The following is a 19,773-nucleotide window of genomic DNA, read 5'->3' on the forward strand; positions in this document are numbered from 1 at the left end:
GAATCTTTAAAGATAGCAGTAATCGAAGCTAGTAATTAAAAATATAAAATCTATCAGATCAACTGCAAATTCAAATAGTTTAGAAATTCAAAATATATTATTAGTTTTTTCATAGTTTGTTGAAAAAAATGTCTTATTTTCTTTGCTTTTCTTAACAGTCCAATTTTGCCTGAGTTTCTTTTATATAATCTGCGTTGGATAATAACTATAAAAAAGTTAATAACTTTTAAATTAACTTAGTTAATTTTAAATAATTATTAGCTTTAATTATTTTAATTAATTATTTTTATTAAATTTGTTTTATCCATATTATAATTATAAAATAATTATAATATAGGTAAACTAATCTAAGTTTAAAAAATTACGACTTTCTAATTTAAAATATATAAATAATGTGTACAAACATATATTTGTATATACATTTTGCAATTTTTCTCAGTATGTTGACTTATAAATATATATAACACGTGTGTACATACATATATACATACACTATGTTTACAGATTTATTATTTTATTGCATTTAACAAATTTTTTTCTTTCTGTACTTATATTGTAAATATATATTAATTTGGAAAAAGAAATTAAATGTATTAAATGTATTGCTTTATTTCAATTGCAGGTCGAATTTTATCGATAAATCGAGATTTGAGTGTCGATGTTTTTATCAAGTGAATATTGTTACTCTAGCTATCAATTGCGTATCGATGAGATCGATACTCGAATTACATAACTCGAGAGAGAGCTGAGCGCAATAATTTTATTACTACAATCTCAATTTTTTCTGGTAAGATTTTAATTGTTGCGACGTTTAGGTTATTTTTTCTAAATCTACAGATTTGATGCAGTTTTCTTAAAGCACATAAAAATCCGAATATTTAGAACGGAAAAATTGAGTTGAGTTTTCAAAACGATACGGGAAAAAAACAATTGCAAAGTCCGTGGAAGTGACGTCAACGCAAAACGAGGCTGCGATTGGTCGTGGTACACGTGACTGTTTAGCTCATCACTTCCGTTTCGCGGGTAAATCGTTCCGAGACCGTTTTCAACCGTGCCGGTTGTTTATTGTGCTGTCGTAGAGTCGTTTAAAGCAATATCGACGTAAATATTATTTCACTGAAGCCACGACGCTTTAAAGGCGTTCGAGGAATCAAACATGCACGTACTCAAACGCGGTAATTTACACAAATAATTGCACTTGCATTTACACTGGGCGAGACTCAACGTAAAGAAAACAAATCTTTCCCCTCTCTAAATTTAATATCTTATTTGTTGTTAGATGGACGCAAGGAACCTGTACATTTCGACAAGATAACTGCAAGAATCGAGACACTATGTTATGGTCTGGACATGAATCATGTAGATCCAGTAAGTATTTGCATATATGCCTTTTGTCATTGCTGAGACAGGAAGAGAATCTTTTATCCTATCTTTTTTTCACTTATCTTTGCATTTAATTAAGTATCCTTCAAAAGTCGGGTTAACTGTGACTCATATAAAATCGTCAGTTAAGAAAAAATACATTGTATTTTTCTTTTACAGTCTGCGATCGCGCTTCGGGTTATAACCAATTTACGTTCTGGAGTAACAACTATCGAATTGGATAATTTGGCAGCTGAAACTGCGGCAACTATGATCAACCAGCATCCAGATTACGCAACCTTAGCAGCTAGAATTGCCATATCCAATCTGCACAAGGAAACAAAGAAGGTCTTTAGTGGTGAGATATTGTTTCAAATATTGATACTGCATTGTGCGTTCATTGATATATAATTTGTTATTAATATTTTACTGTATCTTACAGAGGTGATAGCTGATTTGTATCATGCAAAAAACTCAGTCACGAATAAATGTTTGCCTATAATCAGTGAGAAATATTATCAGATTATCCAAAACAATGCAGACAAGTTAAATTCTGCAATAATATATGATAGAGATTTTAATTATAGTTATGTTACATTTAAAATGCTTGAGAGTAATCACTTGTTGAAACTGAATGGAAAAGTTGTTGAAAGGCCGCAGCATATGTTGATGCGAGTGGCTGTAGGTATTCACGGTGAAGACATTGATAAGGTTATTGAAACATATAATAATATGTCAAAACACTACTTTGTACATGCTGCTCAAACGATAGATACCGCATGTACTGTTACACAACAGATGGCTAGGTAATTAAAACCTTGACCTTTGCTAATGAGCAAATTTATTAAGTGTTAATTTATTAAATATAATATTTATAATGGTATGTTTACAGCTCATTTTTGTTGACAATGTCTGGTGACAGTATAGATGGAATATTGGATACATTGGAACGATTTGCTATTCTTTGTCATCATAATGGCGAAATAGGCTTTAATGTACATTGCATTCGGGCAAAGAATACACCTATAAGGGGAACAGGGGGTGTGTCGAACGGATTAGTGCCCATGTTGAAAGCATACAATACGTCTATTGCAACTGTATCCAAAAATGGCAGAAGTGAAGGACCGATTACTGTATATTTGGAACCATGGCATTCCGATATCTTTGAGTTCTTGGATCTCAAAAGGAGTATTGGTTATTATTTTTTATTGTTATTTTTTTGCACAACTTTTAAATACATAGAAATAGAAATACATGTTAAACAACTGTATTGCAGGTGAGGAACAGTTGAGGGCAAAAGGCATGTGTTATGGACTGTGGACTCCAGATTTATTTATGAAACGTGTTTATAATGATGATATGTGGAGTTTGATGTGTCCACATGAATGTCCTGGATTAATTGAAGCTTGGGGTGATGAATTTGAAGCTTTGTATACCAAGTAATTATACATTTCTATTACTATTAGAACTTATACTGGAACTTACATAATTATGAAAAGAATGCATGTTTATATTCAGATATGAAAAGGAAGGACGGTCTCGAAAACAAGTTAAAGCCAGGGATTTGTGGCTCCTCATCATTCAGATACAATATGAAACAGGAGTGCCGTATATAGTTTATAAAGATCATTGTAATCGTAAATCAAATCATCAAAATTTGGGCACAATTAAATGCAGTAGTTTCTCCACTGAAGTAGTTCAATATTCAAGTTCCAATGAAGTCGCCATGTGTAATATGGCTTCAATCGCTGTTAACATGTTCGTGAATTCTACTAAGAGAACTTTCGACTTTTATAAACTTAAGGAAGTAGCGAAAATCGTTACCTACAATTTGGATAAAATGATTAACGTTAATTTTTATCCTCTCCCAGAGACGAAATTGTCTTGTGATAAACATAGATCTATCGGTAAGTTATTCTTGCATAATTCACATGTTATAGCATTGCTTTTTTTTTTAAACTTAAAATTTTAGGTATTGGTGTACAAGGGTTAGCAGATGCGTTCATCTTAATGAGATATCCATTTGAAAGCCAAGAGGCTAATAAACTCAACGTCCAAATTTTTGAGACTCTTTATTATGGTGCTCTAGAAGCTAGTTGCGAAATAGCTGCCCAAAAAGGTCCTTATGAGTCATATGAAGGCAGCCCAGTCAGTAAAGGTGTATGTATTTGCAAAAAATATTTTTCTATTGTCTACTAATTTGAAAATTATTTACGTCTAAAACATGAAAAATTCTTCTCATAGATTCTCCAATACGATATGTGGAATGTGAAGCCAACGGATTTATGGGAGTGGGATATTTTAAAGGCAAAAATTGCCAAACACGGAGTGCGCAATTCTTTGTTAATAGCGCAAATGTCGGATGCATTTATGGCGCAAATGTTAGAAAACAATGTATCAATTGAACCATACACGAGCAACATATATATGATGTATGCGTTATCGAAACAATTTCTGATCGTTAAACCACGTTTACTACGTGATCTAATCGAGAAGGGTCTTTGGGATGAAAATATGTGCAACAAAATTAGGGCTAACGGCGGATCTATACAAGTAACTATTATTTAACTTATGTTATAAAGTGATTTATGTGCTACATAAATATTTATAAATTAGATATTTTATTTTCTAAGTGGGCTGCTCTTTTCAGAATATCGAGGGTATACCTGAAGATTTAAAGCTGCTTTACAAAACCGTTTGGGAAATGCCACAAAAAATTATTTTTGAAATGGCAGCTTCTCGGGGACCTTTCATTGATCAGTCACAGTGTTTAAATGTTCATATGGTTGATCCATTAGACAAGCTTACATCCTTGCATTTTTACGCTTGGGAAATTGTAAGTAAATAAAATGTGTATTATGTGTACAGTTATTTTTATTTTAAACATAGGTTTAATATTAAATATGTATTTTTATTTGCAGGGTTTAAAATCCAGTATGCATTATCTGGTAACTGACAGAAATAACATGAAATAGTTAAGACCAACATTCAAATAAAAATCATGTAACAGATAAAATAAAAATAGTACATTTACATCAAGATAAAAGTAAAGTTTTTTAAAAAATAAAATATTGTAATAAAATTTGTGTTCATTATTTTAAAATTGATAAATAATAAAGATGTAATTTTTTATTTAAAAAATTGCACATCTTAACTAACCTAACAATCTTTATGCACTGTCTTGTGGCCTTTTATGTTAGTATCAGAGAGGAACCTGAGAGCGGTCATCGCGTCGTTTCAAGGTGTTTTCATCCATCAGCGTCTCCATGTGCACAAAATGTGCACATTGAACTACGTAGTCAAATATCTATGAATTCCGTAGGTAATGTGCATGACTTTTTGGGTCTCTTCTATGCTATGTCCACGTTTATTTGGTTTTGTTTCATGCTATACTCGTAAAATTTACAATTATATGCATTCATATTTTAAATCTGTTTTATGCAAATGTGCAATATTGACACTGTACAGATATAGCAAGGAACAGAACCAATATCGCATACGTTTATCACATATCATTTTGGCTGCGTTCCAATATTCACTGCCAGTGCTGAAATTCTACAGTGTATGTGACATGAACTATAGATTTTCAGTACTGCCAGTGAATATCGGAACGCAGCCTTTGCTCCACATATATATGATAAAAATTCACTCACCGATTGCTGTTGCTGCTCCTACTGCTGCTGCTACTGCTACATTCCTTTTCTGGAATATCGAGTCACTCGAATCCATGGATGCCGCTTTCTGCTGACATCATCCTGCTATTCTCGAACCGCACATTAATAACGATCGCTCGATACTTTATTCGGCACTCCCGAAATTACGGATAATATATCACACACGAGTAAAACGTAAACCGCGCGCGAGAATTTCACTTGGCGCGACCGTTACATTTAAAAAAATACGTGAATGCGTACCCTCCTCGAGCGAATACGCGTACACGAAAACTTTGTCCGGAACGAAAATCAACATGGCACGAAAGTGGCACGTCGCGTAACTGCACGTAACTTCGTGGAAACGCAGGCCGAGGAAAGCGGTTGAATGAAAATTACGCGTCGAGATACAACGAACGAAGACAAGTTTCGAGAATTTCGTATGCTCGACTAGTAGCACTTCACTTAATTGGCACTCGTGATGTTCTACGAACGTATCCCCTTCGAGCAAACACTTCACTCGAAACCGAAGGCACGATGCCGCGATTTGGACATAAATACGACCTCTGCTACGATCTCACATGGCTCGCGGGTCGTCTGTTAGCGCGACGGCACTCTCAACCAACACCGTACCTGCGCACAATGAATTCTGAACACGCGAGACACGCAGAGACACGCACGGAGTCGACAGAGCGTCCGACCGGCGCTGGAGTGGCGTACGTACTGAAGCGCGGAGCAACGGAGCAACATGGCGGCAGCGGCGCAGGCGCGGCGAGTGGCGCCGACTAGCGCCGAGTACCGCCGAGTCTGCCTGCCAGCAGTCTGCCTGCCACCTCAGCGCCGGTTGGATGTTCTGTCGACTCCGTGCGTGTCTCGCGTTCGGAATTCATTGTGCGCAGGTATTGTGTTGTGTTGAACGCGCCAACAGACGACCCGCGAGCCATGTGAGATCGTACGAAACAGAGATCGTATTCATGTGTAAAGCGCGGCATCGTGCGTTTGCCTTCGGTTTCGAGTGAAGTGTTCGCGTGTGCATTCGAGCGAAGTGTTTGCTCGAAGGGGATACGTTCGGTAGAATGTCGATCGTGCCAATAATGAAACTTTAATAGTTGTCGCGCAATCATACGGAGATACAAAACTCTAGGAGCAAATTGATTTACTTCTGTTTAGTGTGTCTTGACGTGCCGTACTTTTAACGTATTTTTCCAAATGTAACGGTCGCGCCAAGTGAAATTCTCGCCCACGGTTTACGTTTTACTCACGTGTGATATATTATCCGTAATGTCGGGATTGCCGAATAAATTAAGTATCGGGCGATCGTTATTAATGTGTGGTTCGAGAATAGCAGGATAATGTCAGCAGAAAGCGGTATCCATGAAGCGACTCGGAAAAGGAATGTAGCTGTAGCAGTAGCAGCATCAGCAGCAGGAGCAGCGACAGCAATTGGTGAGTGAATTTTTATCATATCAATTAATTGAATTTATATCATGTATATGTGGTATTGCACATTTACAGAACACGATTATGCACATTTGCATAAAACAGATTTAAAGTATGAACGCATATAATTGTAAAATTTACGGGTATAGCATAAAATAGAACCAAATAAACGTGGACATAGCATAGAAGAGACCCAAAAAGTCATGCACATTATCTACGGGATTCATGATATTTGACTACGTAGTTCAATGTGCACATTTTGTGCACATAGAGGCGCTGATGGATGAAAACACCTTAAAACAACGCGATGACCGTATGAACCGTATCTCATCCTCTCTGATCATCTCTGATACTCATACGGGACGGAGCGTAAAGATTGTTAGGTTAGGTTAGTTAAGATGTGCAAATTTTTAAATAAAAGATTACAGTTTAATTGAATTTACCATTTAAAAATGAAAACCTCACGAGCTAAAAAAGCCCGGAAAACGCTTGGATTTTATGTAAACAATTACAAGTTTCGTCAACCATTTCAAGTACTTATCGATGGCACATTTGCGTTTCTCGCTTTACAGGTTAACTATCTATATATGCTATTTTATATTTACTATGAGATTTTATCAGATTATCAGACAATATATTCAATTTTACTTTATATTTGCTTTAGTTATACTTTATTGTTTTTTCAGAACAAATTTAACATTCAAGAACAGATTACAAAATACTTTCAATCTGAAATAAAGCTGCTAACAACAGCGTGTATCATTTCAGAGACTGAAAAACTTGGTATATTCTCTCCAGCAGTTAATGGTGCCACGCAAATAATAAAGCAATATGCTGTACACAGATGTGGACATGAAAAGAAACCAATAAGCGGCTCAAAATGTTTACAATTTATGATAGGAAAAAACAATAGTACAAGGTACATCATTTATATACCAATTAAGTACACATACTTGAGAGATTGAAAATAATAATTTTTATACCTAAAGATAAAGTTAAGATTGGCTATTCTGCAAAACTTACCACTGAATATAATTTTTTCTATTAAATATTCTTGCCTCATATAAACTATCAACATTACATTAGCTTGAAACACAGTTATTAGCTAGATATCAATGCTCAGAAGCATCTTTAAAATCTCCCTTTACTACAAAAACTATAGATAATTTATTGCAAAAATAATACATTTGCCAGGATTTAAACCTGGATTCTAAAGATGCTTCTTCTGAACATTGATATCTAATTAGTAAGAGTTTCAAGATTGATAAAATTGTGCAATTTATATAAGTTAAGAATATTTTATTAAAAGAAAAAATTATGTTTAGTACAAAGATCCACTGTAGACTGAGTAACATTTATCTATTGAAGATTTAACATATTATGAATTTTTTAATCTATTTTTTAAATATCTTTGACATTTTAATACTACTTGAAAATTTTTAATTTAAATTTGTCCAAGTAACAAATATATAAGATATAAGATGACTTTTGTGAAACAAACCCATAGTTTTTAACTGTGAACAACAGGTTATATATTTTTTCTTTTTGTATTTGAAATGGTTAGAAAATATAAGGAAACTGGCGTTAAAAAAAATTTAATGTCTTCAAAAATTCTGTAATAAAAAAATCAAGTTCTCTTTTGTTATATTCTAAGTGTGTTATAAGCCAATTTATTAAATATATTTTGAAGAAAATAAAATATTTCTAGTTATATTACATCTTTTTCAAGAAAATGGTATTCAGCTGACATATCTTTTATTAAAGGAAGAAAGATTATTTCTTATTTCATTGCTTTAAGTATATATAACATTTTAAATAACACTATAATGTATTATAAATAAACATAATATACAAATATCAAGAATAATTTAATATAAATTTTTTAAATAAAACTGTTGGTTTTTTATAGATATATCATTGCAACGCAAGATCGTGAGCTTCAGGATAAATTGAGGATGGTTCCTGGCGTTCCTATTATTTATTTACATGGAAAAGCACCTACGCTAGAATCTCCTTCAGAGACGAGCCGTAAACACGCTGAAGCTATGCAAAAAGGTTTGGGTATGACTATATGGGAAAAAGAAAACGTAAAAGTATTACGAGAGCAAGCAGGACTAGAAGAGAAAGAAAGTAAATTGAAGAAGAAAAAGAAAAAAGGAGGCCCAAATCCGCTTAGTTGCTTGAAGAAAAAGAAAAAACTGGCATCAACGATAAACAAAAATGGTACAAAATCTGGCAAGGTCAGGAAAAGAAAAATTAAAATAGCTCCACACGTCAAAGATGTTCTACTAACAGAACTGAAAAGTAAACATAGAACATAGAATTGTATTATGAATCATACGAATCTTAAATATTTATTCTGTGAATATAATTGTAAAACCACAATATGTAAGAAGTAAAATTGTTAAAAAATAGGAATTGAGAAGTGTTTTTTTTTTTTTTCATATTGGATCAATATTTTTTGACGAAAAACAGTAAAATATTTATTTAAATATTTTACTACGTATAAGTCTATAAAGTTTTATGACAGAAGATATCATTTATTACGATCGTGTTAAACGTGAAATATTTTACGGAAGAATCTTTTATAATCTACAGTTATGGTATTAATAAAACTTTTGTCTTAAGTGACCAAAATATGACTTATTTAACAGATAATTTAGTGTTTGATTTCATTAATGAAAAAATAGCGACGCTATTTTGAACTACAATTAATGTTATTTAAATATAAAAATGTAGTGACAAAGAAAAATAAATAACAAAAAGCTCTGGCTTTCGAAAAAAATGTATATTACAACCTTCAGTACGATATTAAATAATGTTATATAATGTCATTTTCCTAGAATATCTTAACATATAATTGAACACATGAACTTGGAATTAGGAACTTCCACATATAGAAAGTATAAAAATGTTGGAAAATAATCTTTTCGTTGTAGGTGGCACAGTATTATTTACAGCCTTTAAGAATTTTCAAATATTTAATACTATATTATCATAAATATGTATTTATAAGATAATCATAGTTAAATAGTGGCAGATTTTTATATTCAGCTAATATTTCTCAGACAGTTCTTAAATTCTCAATATTCTGCAAACGAACATTTTTGCATAAATTTTTAACAAAATTGATATAAAAGTTAAAAATCTTGAAAATTTATGTGTATATTACATAATACATACATAACATAATTATATATATTTAAATATATTTAATATATATTTCATGTATAATTATGTATGTTATATATACATTAATTCTTAAGAATTAATTTTTAATTAACTCTTTCCTGCAATGAGAAAATGAGAAATTTAAAATTTTTTATGAAGGAGCTGAAGATATTCCGATTGAAAATTCGACTTTGACATGTATGATAGCTCTTTGGCATATCAAAGGGTTATAATTCTTACAAGCGTTATCTTATAAGATCAAAGGGTTATAATTCTTACAAGCGTTATCTTATAAGATCTACCACTATATGCAGTTAAATAACATACTTTTCCTATTAGGTACAGATATTTAAACTCAATTATAAGTAAAATAATTCCAATTTTATCTCATCGGTTCAATATTACAATTATTGTAACATATTGTTTATTTTATATTTATTTTGATAGATTTTTCCTAGTTCACAAATTGCTCGTCATAAAAATAGAATCTTTCTTGATCAAAAAATTATATTTTTAAACAATTATTAAGTCAAAAGCTTTGAAAGAGTTAGATGTTTTAATAAAAATTGTTACAGATGCATTCTTTCATAAAAGTATGATTACATGTTATGAAATCTATGTACTGTATTTATATTTAGGTTGCAAAATTTACAGAAATATTGTAATTTTTACTATCAACTTATAAGTGAAAATTGATTTTTAGTCATTACACGTAGGATGTAACACTGTTCATGCAAAACCTAGCAATATAGGAAACAAAACAAAATGTTTTTTTCAACATTAGCACTGAACATTTTCTAGTACTAATCTTTCGTCAAATCAATATTACATTGAACTTAAAATATTTTTTTCATATTCAAATTAAATCAGACATAGTTTATGTAAAAACTATAAGTTTTAAAAAAATTCATTAAAGCACTTAAGCACAAAATGAATGAAGATTTATGGCATATTAAACACATTTATGTATATCTGTTAAATAAAATTAAATCAAATCTGAATGTTTTGTATTAAAGTAGCATAAGTGCTAATGATTTCACACATATTTGTATCTATTTTATACTCTATATAAAAATTATACTGCCAGTCTTAAACACGACTTCCGTTAATATTGCTTTTAGACAAAAGTAGTCGTCTTTAAACAAAACATAAAAAATCTTATATCATATATTTGAATAATCTCATAAACGTGGTGGTCAAGGATGTTGATTTAATAGTGCACGTGTAGCCATAGCGAGCATTTTCATGCGGCGTGTCGATCGATGATTCGGATTACTTGCTACAAATGCAGCTAATTGATTCTGTAAAGTCATTAACACCGTGCCCATATGTTCTCGTGTTACAGGATCATTTGGATCCAAATTCAATATTGCTTCCTCCAGCCACCTAAAAAGTAAGCAATTTATAAAATACATTATAACTTTATAAGTAATATAATACAACATTGTAAATAAATCTATTTATAATGATATGATTTATGTAAATAAGTGAGAAAATAATTTAAAGTACCTGTGTTTCAATTCTGTGCGATGTCCTAAATCAGCAGATAATTGTTGCACAAGAGAAAGAATTACGGGTTGCTGCAAGATACATCTTGTACCTTGTCCTTGAGCTCCTGTACATGAAAACACTCTCGACGGTTCTGTTTTCTCACACACTAGTACTACTAATCCTAAATCACTTGCACTCAGAGCCTGTTGAAAAGCGGCGTTTAGTTGACCTCTTTGAAGATGGGACATGACACGTGCTTGAGCGTCAGCTACAGCGGCTACAGGTATAGCAGGTGTTGTAGCTCTTGATCTATAAATTTCGAGAAAAAAAAGGGTTAAATAATAATCTACGTAATAGTATTTGTGATATTAAATCTCAGATTTATGATACAGCTTACCGCGCATTAGAAATTTCTGTAAGTTGTTGATTCAGATTTTCTCGTATGGAATCACGAACTGCTCGAATAGTACTATCTTGCATCGCAGTCAAAACTGTATTCAATTCTGTCTGCACCTCGTCATGTATTAATGTTGGTAATATTTTGCTCAGTTGATCATTATAAAGTTGAAATTGTTTATCGACGATTAACTCAATATGATGTACGTCTAGAAAAAATTATATAACACATTGAAAAAAATCTTTAATTGTTTTGATGACATCGATGAAATGAGCTACTTACATTCGCGAGTACCTTTAAGAAAGACATCTTGTATTTGTTTAAACATCACTTGGCAAACTTTTTCCATGTTAGGTAAAAGGACAGATGTAAATGCTTCCTTAAAAGCAACATCTAGAGCTGGTTTAGCTGCATTTACAGTTGTTAAAGATATTGCATCTTTTACATGAGTACTGTTTATCAATTCGGTTATATTTTTCTGGAAGAGTTCATCCATTTGATTTGCATCCAATCTCATTTGATGCTTCAAAGGCTTTATCGTCTCTTCAACTGTACGAGGCAAGGTACTTTCAATTTTATCTTTGATCGTTGTTTCAAATGTGTTTAGAAATTCATGTTGACGAGTCATTTGATCATACAGGGTTTGTTCCAGGTTCGCATTTTGCTGTTGAGACATTCTCGCAAATGCCGATTCTATTCGTGCGGATACTGGTGATTCTTGCCGTAATCTAGTGACTTCCGTGCGTAACTCTTTTAGTTCTTGAGATTGGTCTTGAATTATCTCTAAAATAGATTTCAATTTGTTGTTTAGTTCATGATTATCGTTGTTCGTTCTCCACGACGTTCCAGGTTCATCAGTAGGAAGGGACGGTGTTTTTGGTTCATCTTTCATTTTCTGCCTTTGCACGTTATTCTCATCGTCTTCAGGAAATTCTTCCGCTTCTTGCATCGCGTGCACACTAACATCTTTAAGCAAGACCATTGGAATATTGGACCAATCTTCATCGGCATTCGTTTTCGGTTCGGGTTTGATGTCAATGTCAGTTTCTTCATCTGGTTTAGTAAGAGACAAAATCTCTCTTACTTCTCTGGATGGACTGCTACCACAACTAGCAGGAGCTTGTTCTTCTATTTCGTTTTTAACAAGTGACGGATCAGATGCATTCAAAGCCTGGACCGCTTGTGCAAGAGGACTGGATAAGACTTTCCTTAAATCCGGACTTTCAGAATTAGACTCTAATTCGTTTTCTTTTTTTGCAGGTGAACTGAATGCGTCAGGCGTCATTAGATTTAAGCCACCAGTACTATGATTAATTGTGGTTTCAATTGTAGTGGCTAAAGACCGTTCTTCTTCACAATTTTCCCCGGATATGCCATTGTGAGTAACAGTACCTATATCAGGTATATCTTCGGAATAATCCAACGAATCATGAGTAAGTGTATCTATAAGATAGTTGCCACTTGCTTGTGAGGCAGGTTTAAAAGCAATGTGACATTCTTGTAATGACTTTGGTTGGACTAGATACATATAGATGACAAGTTGTTCATCATTATCTTCAATCTCTTCGCATAGATCTTCCAATGATTCGCCAGTTGACCGTATCTTACGTTGATCGGCATCAACAATTCCAAAACTTAAAATTGGATATGGCAAGAGAAACTCTGATATTGTACTTATACATGCTAACGCTTCACCTTTATCCTTTGAAAGATTTAGTATATATAAAATTTTATTATATATGTCCGATAGAAATAAATATCCAGCACTAAGATCTAATCCTGCCTTTAGTACTGGCACTTTGCCCGTGGAAGGATTTGGCGCAAATTTGATTGTTTGTAAACAAGTCCACAATTCACACGACCATACTTTGAGTTCTGAATTATTGTCACACCCCGTCACAGCAAATCTCCAAAATTGAACACTGAAACAAAGATATTTCCTTTAATTATGTTTATTCACAATTGAACATATTATATGTGCAAAGTAATATTTTCAAATACTTACTCAGGTTGATAATTTTTATGATCATCAAGGAAAAATAGGCAGGAAATAGGTCGTCCTCCATGAGGTCTCCATTGATGTAAACAACGTGGTTGTGGTTGGTTGTTGTGAGAATTATTGTGAAGGAAGACTTGAAAAAATTTTACTTCTCCATCTGTACTAGCAGTTGCCAATGCGGTACCATCTGGGCTAAGTGTGGCTTCAACAATAGTTCCCGAGTGTTGATCAATTTCCATCATGCCACCATTTTCTTTAACATCTGGATTTGTTGCCTGATTAAGCAAAGGAATTAGTAATTATTCATTGTGTACTTCATATGAAATAAAAATTATGGAGGCGCGTATGTATTTACATACTTCTATTGAACTAAACCTCGATGCTAATGCTGCAACCGACCACAATTCAACCCTAGAACCACGAGTTACGACTAATAATTTTGATACTTCATCTCCATCAGAGGCATCGTCCTCTGGGATGTATGGGCACCAGATAACTCGGTGAGTAATTGGGGAAGCATCTTCCGCGTCTACTTGTAACACTAAGCTATGTAATAAGTCAGATGGTGTAGGTTCAAGTGTGTGTATAAAAAGTGATCCTGTATAATCGATACAAGCGAGAATTGCATTTGAAACATGGGCAAACGCAAGATCTTGAATAGCACCACGCATTCCTCGTAGTAGAGTTCTATGTTCTAATTCCTTGTACACAACACGAACTACCCCACCACCGGTACCAACTAGAAGATGGAAAATTTATCTAAATATAAAAATATTACTTGAATCGCTTTCGATGTATTAATGTTTAATTGCATAAAATCAAATTTTTTTAAATCAATTTCCTTCATTAAAGCATCATATAATAAAGCATATCTTATTGTAAAAAAAAAAAAACATTGCAAATGACAAACAACACTTTTGACAGCAAATCTTATCAAATGTTACCTTTTAAACCATAGGCAAAATATTTTCCGGATACATGAACGGCCAACAACTGGCCAGGATAAAGATGATGATCCCATTGAAAGTCAACAATGTTCTTCAATTTTACTTTAGAACTACCATGGTCATGATTGCCAGGGGAAGAGACAATGGTCACATTTGTACTACATAATTCAATTGAATGTTGATCTTCACGTCCATTAAACTCCCTGTAAATATCATATGAATATCAATAGAATATCATATGTATCTTCATATAAATTGAAATTTATGTCACACATACTCCAATGTAAAGAAAAAAAGTAAACAAATAATGTTATAATAGATATTACAGAAATGTTAAGTATATTTATGTGGAAACTTGTTTTGGAGATAGCCAAGATTTATTTTAAAAACATGGAATCATAATAATTGATTGAACTGTACCAATCGACACGTACTTCAATTTCTCATATAAAAAAAGAATGATTCGTAAATTTAGAAGCATTAAATTAAACTAAATGGAAGAATACTTATTCAACATAAACCTGTTGCAAGTAAATTGTTTTAGGGATGGAAAAAAATTTTGTTTTGATAGCTGAAGCTATTTATCTTGTAGTTACGAGATGTGGGAATAAAAGTATAAGTCATTTAAGTTATACAATCCATATAATAATCTCCTGATTTTTAAAACATTCAAATTTTTTAATCGCTCTTTTTTCTACATCTCTTTATCCCCTCGGAAATTCGATAGAAAATGACAATTACAACATTTTCATTTCTATCACTTGGAGGCGCGATAAGGTCTCTAAAAAGCTCTAAAGCTCTCACAGGGAACTTACACTGTCTGCTGATAGTGGAGATGCCTCAGGTTGCCCTCCCCGGTCTTGCTCATGTCGCCGGTCGTGTTCCTGTAAACCAATTTACAGGTATTTACGGATCTGTTCTGTCTACGTCGATTCCTAACCCTAGTCAGCGGTACCGATCGTCTGACCCGCGGCATTAAGAGATCCGTTCTGCCTCACCTCTCGGGCATAAATGCCGCCGTTCTCGTCGTGTCGCTTGTACAGAGATCGAATGGATCAGTCGTGCAGCCACGCGCTCATCACCGTTCACCGCCTGTCAGAGCCAATCTCGAGAGACCACGCACACGCGAGACCAATTCGGTGGAACTCAATGAAAGTGAAATGTCAGGCGGCCATCATCCACTTGTCAGTACGAAGGAATAGGCAGAGCAGGGCGGGCAATTCCCGCCGAGGAATTCACCGGAGGAATTTCAATTCCATACGAGCGCTCTAGTGGCGTCCGATTGGCTGTTGCCGATTAGCCGATTCGGTGTACGACCTTCCGATTGGTTCCGATGGAAAAATTCCAAACGTCAGTCGCTGCGAGTGGCCGCGACCAATCGCAATCATTGTAGAGCGAGACGCGGATTTTTGGTTGGCCCCCCTGTTAAAGAAGCCCGCGCTCTCAAAATTCGAAATCGTCACAGTAATGGCGGACGTGTGAGTAGCAGCGCGCGCGTCGATAACATCGTCGTTGAACGCGGTTTTTATGCAGTCTCCGTCCTCCGTCTTTCGCGCAGAGAGGTATTTTTGTTCGATCGAGGAATCAAGGATTAAAGATTCTATAGGCTTGACATCTTTCCTCGCTACTAACGAAGAATTCACTGTCTGTTTTAGGTAGTGGCGGGGAGACACTTCCTGCATGGTGCACAAAACAATTGATCGTGAGTATGATTTTAAATGCATAAAGATTGTCGAATATCGAATTGAGAATCTATATACCTTTGATACAGTACATTTTATTTAAAATATGCGGAGGCAATAAAACATCTGCTCGGTCAAATTTGGTGAGTTTTCAGTTAAATAAGCAAAAATTTTATTCCTAAAAAATGTATGATGTGTGTGTGTGTGTGTGTATGTGTGTGTGTGTGTGCGTGCGTGCGTGCGTGCGTGAGTGTGTGTGCGTGTTGCATGCAATATAAAACAAAGAGTAAAGAAGGGAATTGAAGAAACTTAAACAGGATGATGATTATCATCTTAATCTTTTTTCTTTTTTAAATATGTTAAAATGTTGGATACATATTTAAATTAATCAGAAGATTTTATTCGGCAATTTAAACCGTCAATTATGTATATGTGTTGCTCACGAAATCGTGAAACATCGTTTGCATCGCGTAGATAATTATTATTTCGCCTTTGTTGACCATATAGGCGATGCTGTCGACGCAATCGAAAGGTCAGGAATCCATTGATAGGAAGAGGACATTCGCGATAAATTTACATTTTATTTCTTATGTTATATTACACTATAGACAGGCTTTTTCGTTCGCGTATGTGTCTATCCTTTGGAAAATGGCAGTAGTGCTCAAACGTACGTAGACCCAAAAAAAGATGGCAGTAAAATTCAGCTAATTTGCTCCACAAGCAGCGCTTAACGACTAAATCGCGTACGTTCCGTATGCCAGACATTATTTTGGATCACGTATTTTCATCGAAAGCGAAGAGGGAAAAGTGAATCGGACTGCAATAACATGATACCGTCAATAATATATAAATTTGTGTAATTATTAGCAATGTAGAGTCCGAAATGTCCGCCGCTCGCTTTCCAATCACGAGAAAACTAAACACAATGTAAGAAAGTTAAAAATTTCTGTGAAACCGAATTCTTAAACCAGATGAAGAATTAATTTGAAATTGTTTGCATTGCTCTGTTTTTTACTTATTTTCAATGTAGCTATTAATTTCATTTATGTTAAGATTAGCTTTTGTAATTAATTGTAAAAAATTTATCGTTACGATAATGTTCGATAATTTACTTTAAATCTCAAATGCAAGAATTAAACTTAAGTTGTTTAATAGCTACAAAAAATATAAAATATAAAATATTCAAAGAAGTTTATAAACAAAGTACGTGAAAATAATTTATAATTTTACACAATAAATTCCTACAAAAATTAAAAAAAAATCTATTTTTTCAGATTTCTACAAAAATCTTATTAGTTATTAAAAAATAAACTAAGGTAAAAATAAAGGAGTTTTCCTTTCAAAACTTATTCAAAATTTCTTATTGGTTCAAACGAATATTAGCAATAATTTTTTCTCCTGATCTTATTATTAACAGATGTTATCTGCACATAATTCTAAGTGATCTGCATTAATTATGTCAATCTCCCTGTATCTCATTGTTATTATCGTACACGTTAAATATTTACCATTTGTTCTGTACATTTCTCGCGCATGATCGATCCATTTGTTTTCATTCTGCATCAAGATGCAAGGATCGATAGCAATCCTAATTAATAAAATTTTGATTTCAGATCCGATTCACTCCTCACGACTACATTCTTTACGACGAAATGGCTATAATATTTCGAAGATTAAATATCAACGAGAGCCTTTTTAGAACTTCGAGGGCATTATAGTACACAGCTCTTTCCTACATACTTTTGTCACAGGTACATGTTAACGGTCGTCGCTGCGAAGTTAGATGCTTTCGAATTTCCAACAAGCCCCCGTCGCAAATGTCTTACATTTATTCACGTACTGCCGCATAACGTGTAATTTTTGGGTCTTCTTCTCGCGTCATATATAATGTTACACAATGACAAAGCACACTGAGACACTGCGCCAATCCAATAGAAAAACAATATCGTCGTTATTGTGCCGTTTAGTATTCACAGATCGAAGGGACGTAGGACCGCAAGGATAGACTTCCGTTTGTCCTCGCGGCGATTTCTCTCTCTCTCTCTCTCTCTCTCTCTCTCTCTCTCTCTCTCTCTCGTCGTTTTTTCATTTCCTATATAGAGCTCACTCGCTAGTAGATAATAACTCGAAAATTAAAAGTTTCCTTTTCGTTTCCTTCCTTCACCGCGATTGCAAGTTTATTTGTAAGCGTAGTATTTCGATTTATCTAACGACTAATCGACCGCGTTAATTGTCATACATAAATCATATGCGCACACAATATAATGTGGTAAAAAAACAATGACGATCATGAGTGACACCCGGATGGGTGGAGAGTAAGCTAAACCATCTACCTAGCGGAGGTGTAATGTTGTACTTTTGAATTTGAAACTATGCTATGTAAAATTTACACTTACAGTACTTGCTGCTCTAAAATCAATTAACTGTCACGCGTTGTTCTCCAATTTATTTATTTATTCCGCGTAACGCATTTGATACAAGTGAAATCTAAAATAGCCGCGAGAGATGTCGCGAAAAAATGACGGTCTAAATATTACAAAAGATTAAAATCTCGGTTTGCATGAAGATATGAAAATTTAAAATCTATATCATTTATATATCGAGATGGTCCCTGCGGGATTTTAAATTGTATTGTATATTATTATTTCTCTTTGGCTGCGCATATATATATATATGTATATATAATTACAAAAACATAAAGTTCCATTTCGCTACGATTAGATTAAAAATTGATATATCTCAGATTTCGTATCGTACTAACAAAACGTGTCTAACAAGTGCACGGAAATATAGAATCTATATGATTTAATAGACGATACACTTAATGGCTATATTAGGGGAGCTACTTTCTTCCTTAACGTTTACGGAAATCTTAAGAAATGATATTGAATCGATCGTCATTGGTGTACGAAGTTTAAATTGGAATAACCGTAGCAGAGAGAAGAAGAGAAGCGTTTTGAAGCACCCGTTAATTAGATCAGCGTAGGGTTACCAATAATATAAGTAGAATATAGATGTTCGCATACGTGTAATAAGACAACGTATAGATTAATGGATATACGAGAGAAATTTAATTATAATTCTTTGCGGGCACAAAGTGCAGAAACATGAAAGATGTGGAAATGTGACTATGAAAAATATAATTATATACAATTATTAGAAACGATAAATGTATAAAATGATAAACACGCAAGTTGTATATGAAGCAATTAAAAAGAAATCGACTTGTACTCGTGGTTTGGTAACAGCACAACATAAAGTCAAATTGGAAATCAACGCCTAAAGATCTAGAGAAGTCGCAAGCAGCCAGTTGCGACTTGTGACAGTCAATGAACGCATAGTTTTTAGTTAAACCTCGACAGTCATTGGTTGTCGCAAGTCGCAACTGGATGCTTACGACTTCTCTAGACGAGACTTTAGACCTTTGAGTGTCAGGCTGCTACGTGGCGTCAAGTTTCGTACATTAGAACACTTGTTACTCGTGATCTCGTTGTGTTAGTGTTGCGTTGCGATGTGAAACAGAGATTCTTGAAATGCTTTGTAAAGTTTATAGTAACAAAACTATGAACCAAACTCAGTATTTTGAGTGAGTGGCACTCGTGTTTTAAAAAGAGCCGCAAATGTTGCTGGAGGA

General features: G+C 33.8%; 3 protein-coding genes and 2 long non-coding RNA genes across 6 annotated transcripts; 3 read left to right on the top strand and 2 right to left on the bottom strand.

Annotated features, from left to right (window-relative positions):
* Positions 1-796: 796 nt before the first annotated feature.
* LOC105827880 (ribonucleoside-diphosphate reductase large subunit) lies at positions 797-4,444 on the top strand. 2 transcript variants are annotated; one of them, XM_012666072.3, is made up of 11 exons: positions 798-1,175; positions 1,280-1,368; positions 1,543-1,720; positions 1,805-2,168; positions 2,255-2,556; positions 2,639-2,801; positions 2,881-3,269; positions 3,335-3,522; positions 3,607-3,915; positions 4,013-4,198; positions 4,284-4,444. In XM_012666072.3, exons 1-11 carry the CDS (start codon positions 1,157-1,159, stop codon positions 4,335-4,337), a joined length of 2,241 nt encoding a protein of 746 aa, XP_012521526.1. In that variant the 5' UTR covers positions 798-1,156; the 3' UTR covers positions 4,338-4,444. The 2 variants fall into 2 exon arrangements, with proteins under 2 accessions (XP_036140351.1, XP_012521526.1); XM_036284458.1 differs by lacking the exon at positions 4,284-4,444 and having other exon boundaries at positions 797-1,175; positions 3,996-4,079.
* On the bottom strand, positions 1,432-4,636 carry LOC114254950. Its single transcript, XR_003626241.2, has 2 exons — positions 4,522-4,636; positions 1,432-1,689 (listed from the first exon to the last, which is right to left on the bottom strand). It is a non-coding gene; the product is annotated as an uncharacterized LOC114254950 (long non-coding RNA).
* Positions 4,637-6,774: 2,138 nt separating this feature from the next.
* Positions 6,775-8,870, top strand: LOC105834567 (rRNA-processing protein UTP23 homolog). Its single transcript, XM_012677139.3, has 3 exons — positions 6,775-7,024; positions 7,139-7,371; positions 8,362-8,870. The coding sequence occupies exons 1-3, from the start codon at positions 6,905-6,907 to the stop codon at positions 8,771-8,773; spliced, it is 765 nt and encodes a 254-aa protein (XP_012532593.1). The 5' UTR covers positions 6,775-6,904; the 3' UTR covers positions 8,774-8,870.
* A 1,008-nt stretch (positions 8,871-9,878) lies between these two features.
* Positions 9,879-15,615, bottom strand: LOC105834568 (enhancer of mRNA-decapping protein 4). Its single transcript, XM_012677140.3, has 9 exons — positions 15,456-15,615; positions 15,273-15,341; positions 14,455-14,660; positions 13,870-14,249; positions 13,517-13,785; positions 11,794-13,433; positions 11,512-11,719; positions 11,133-11,423; positions 9,879-11,009 (listed from the first exon to the last, which is right to left on the bottom strand). The coding sequence occupies exons 1-9, from the start codon at positions 15,464-15,466 to the stop codon at positions 10,820-10,822; spliced, it is 3,264 nt and encodes a 1,087-aa protein (XP_012532594.1). The 5' UTR covers positions 15,467-15,615; the 3' UTR covers positions 9,879-10,819.
* A 169-nt stretch (positions 15,616-15,784) lies between these two features.
* Positions 15,785-19,369, top strand: LOC114255147. The gene is made up of 2 exons (XR_003626426.2): positions 15,785-16,019; positions 16,113-19,369. It is a non-coding gene; the product is annotated as an uncharacterized LOC114255147 (long non-coding RNA).
* The last annotated feature ends 404 nt before the right edge of the window (positions 19,370-19,773 follow it).

The sequence above is a fragment of the Monomorium pharaonis genome, chromosome 3 (assembly GCF_013373865.1).
Source record: "Monomorium pharaonis isolate MP-MQ-018 chromosome 3, ASM1337386v2, whole genome shotgun sequence".
Taxonomy (NCBI): domain Eukaryota; kingdom Metazoa; phylum Arthropoda; class Insecta; order Hymenoptera; family Formicidae; genus Monomorium; species Monomorium pharaonis.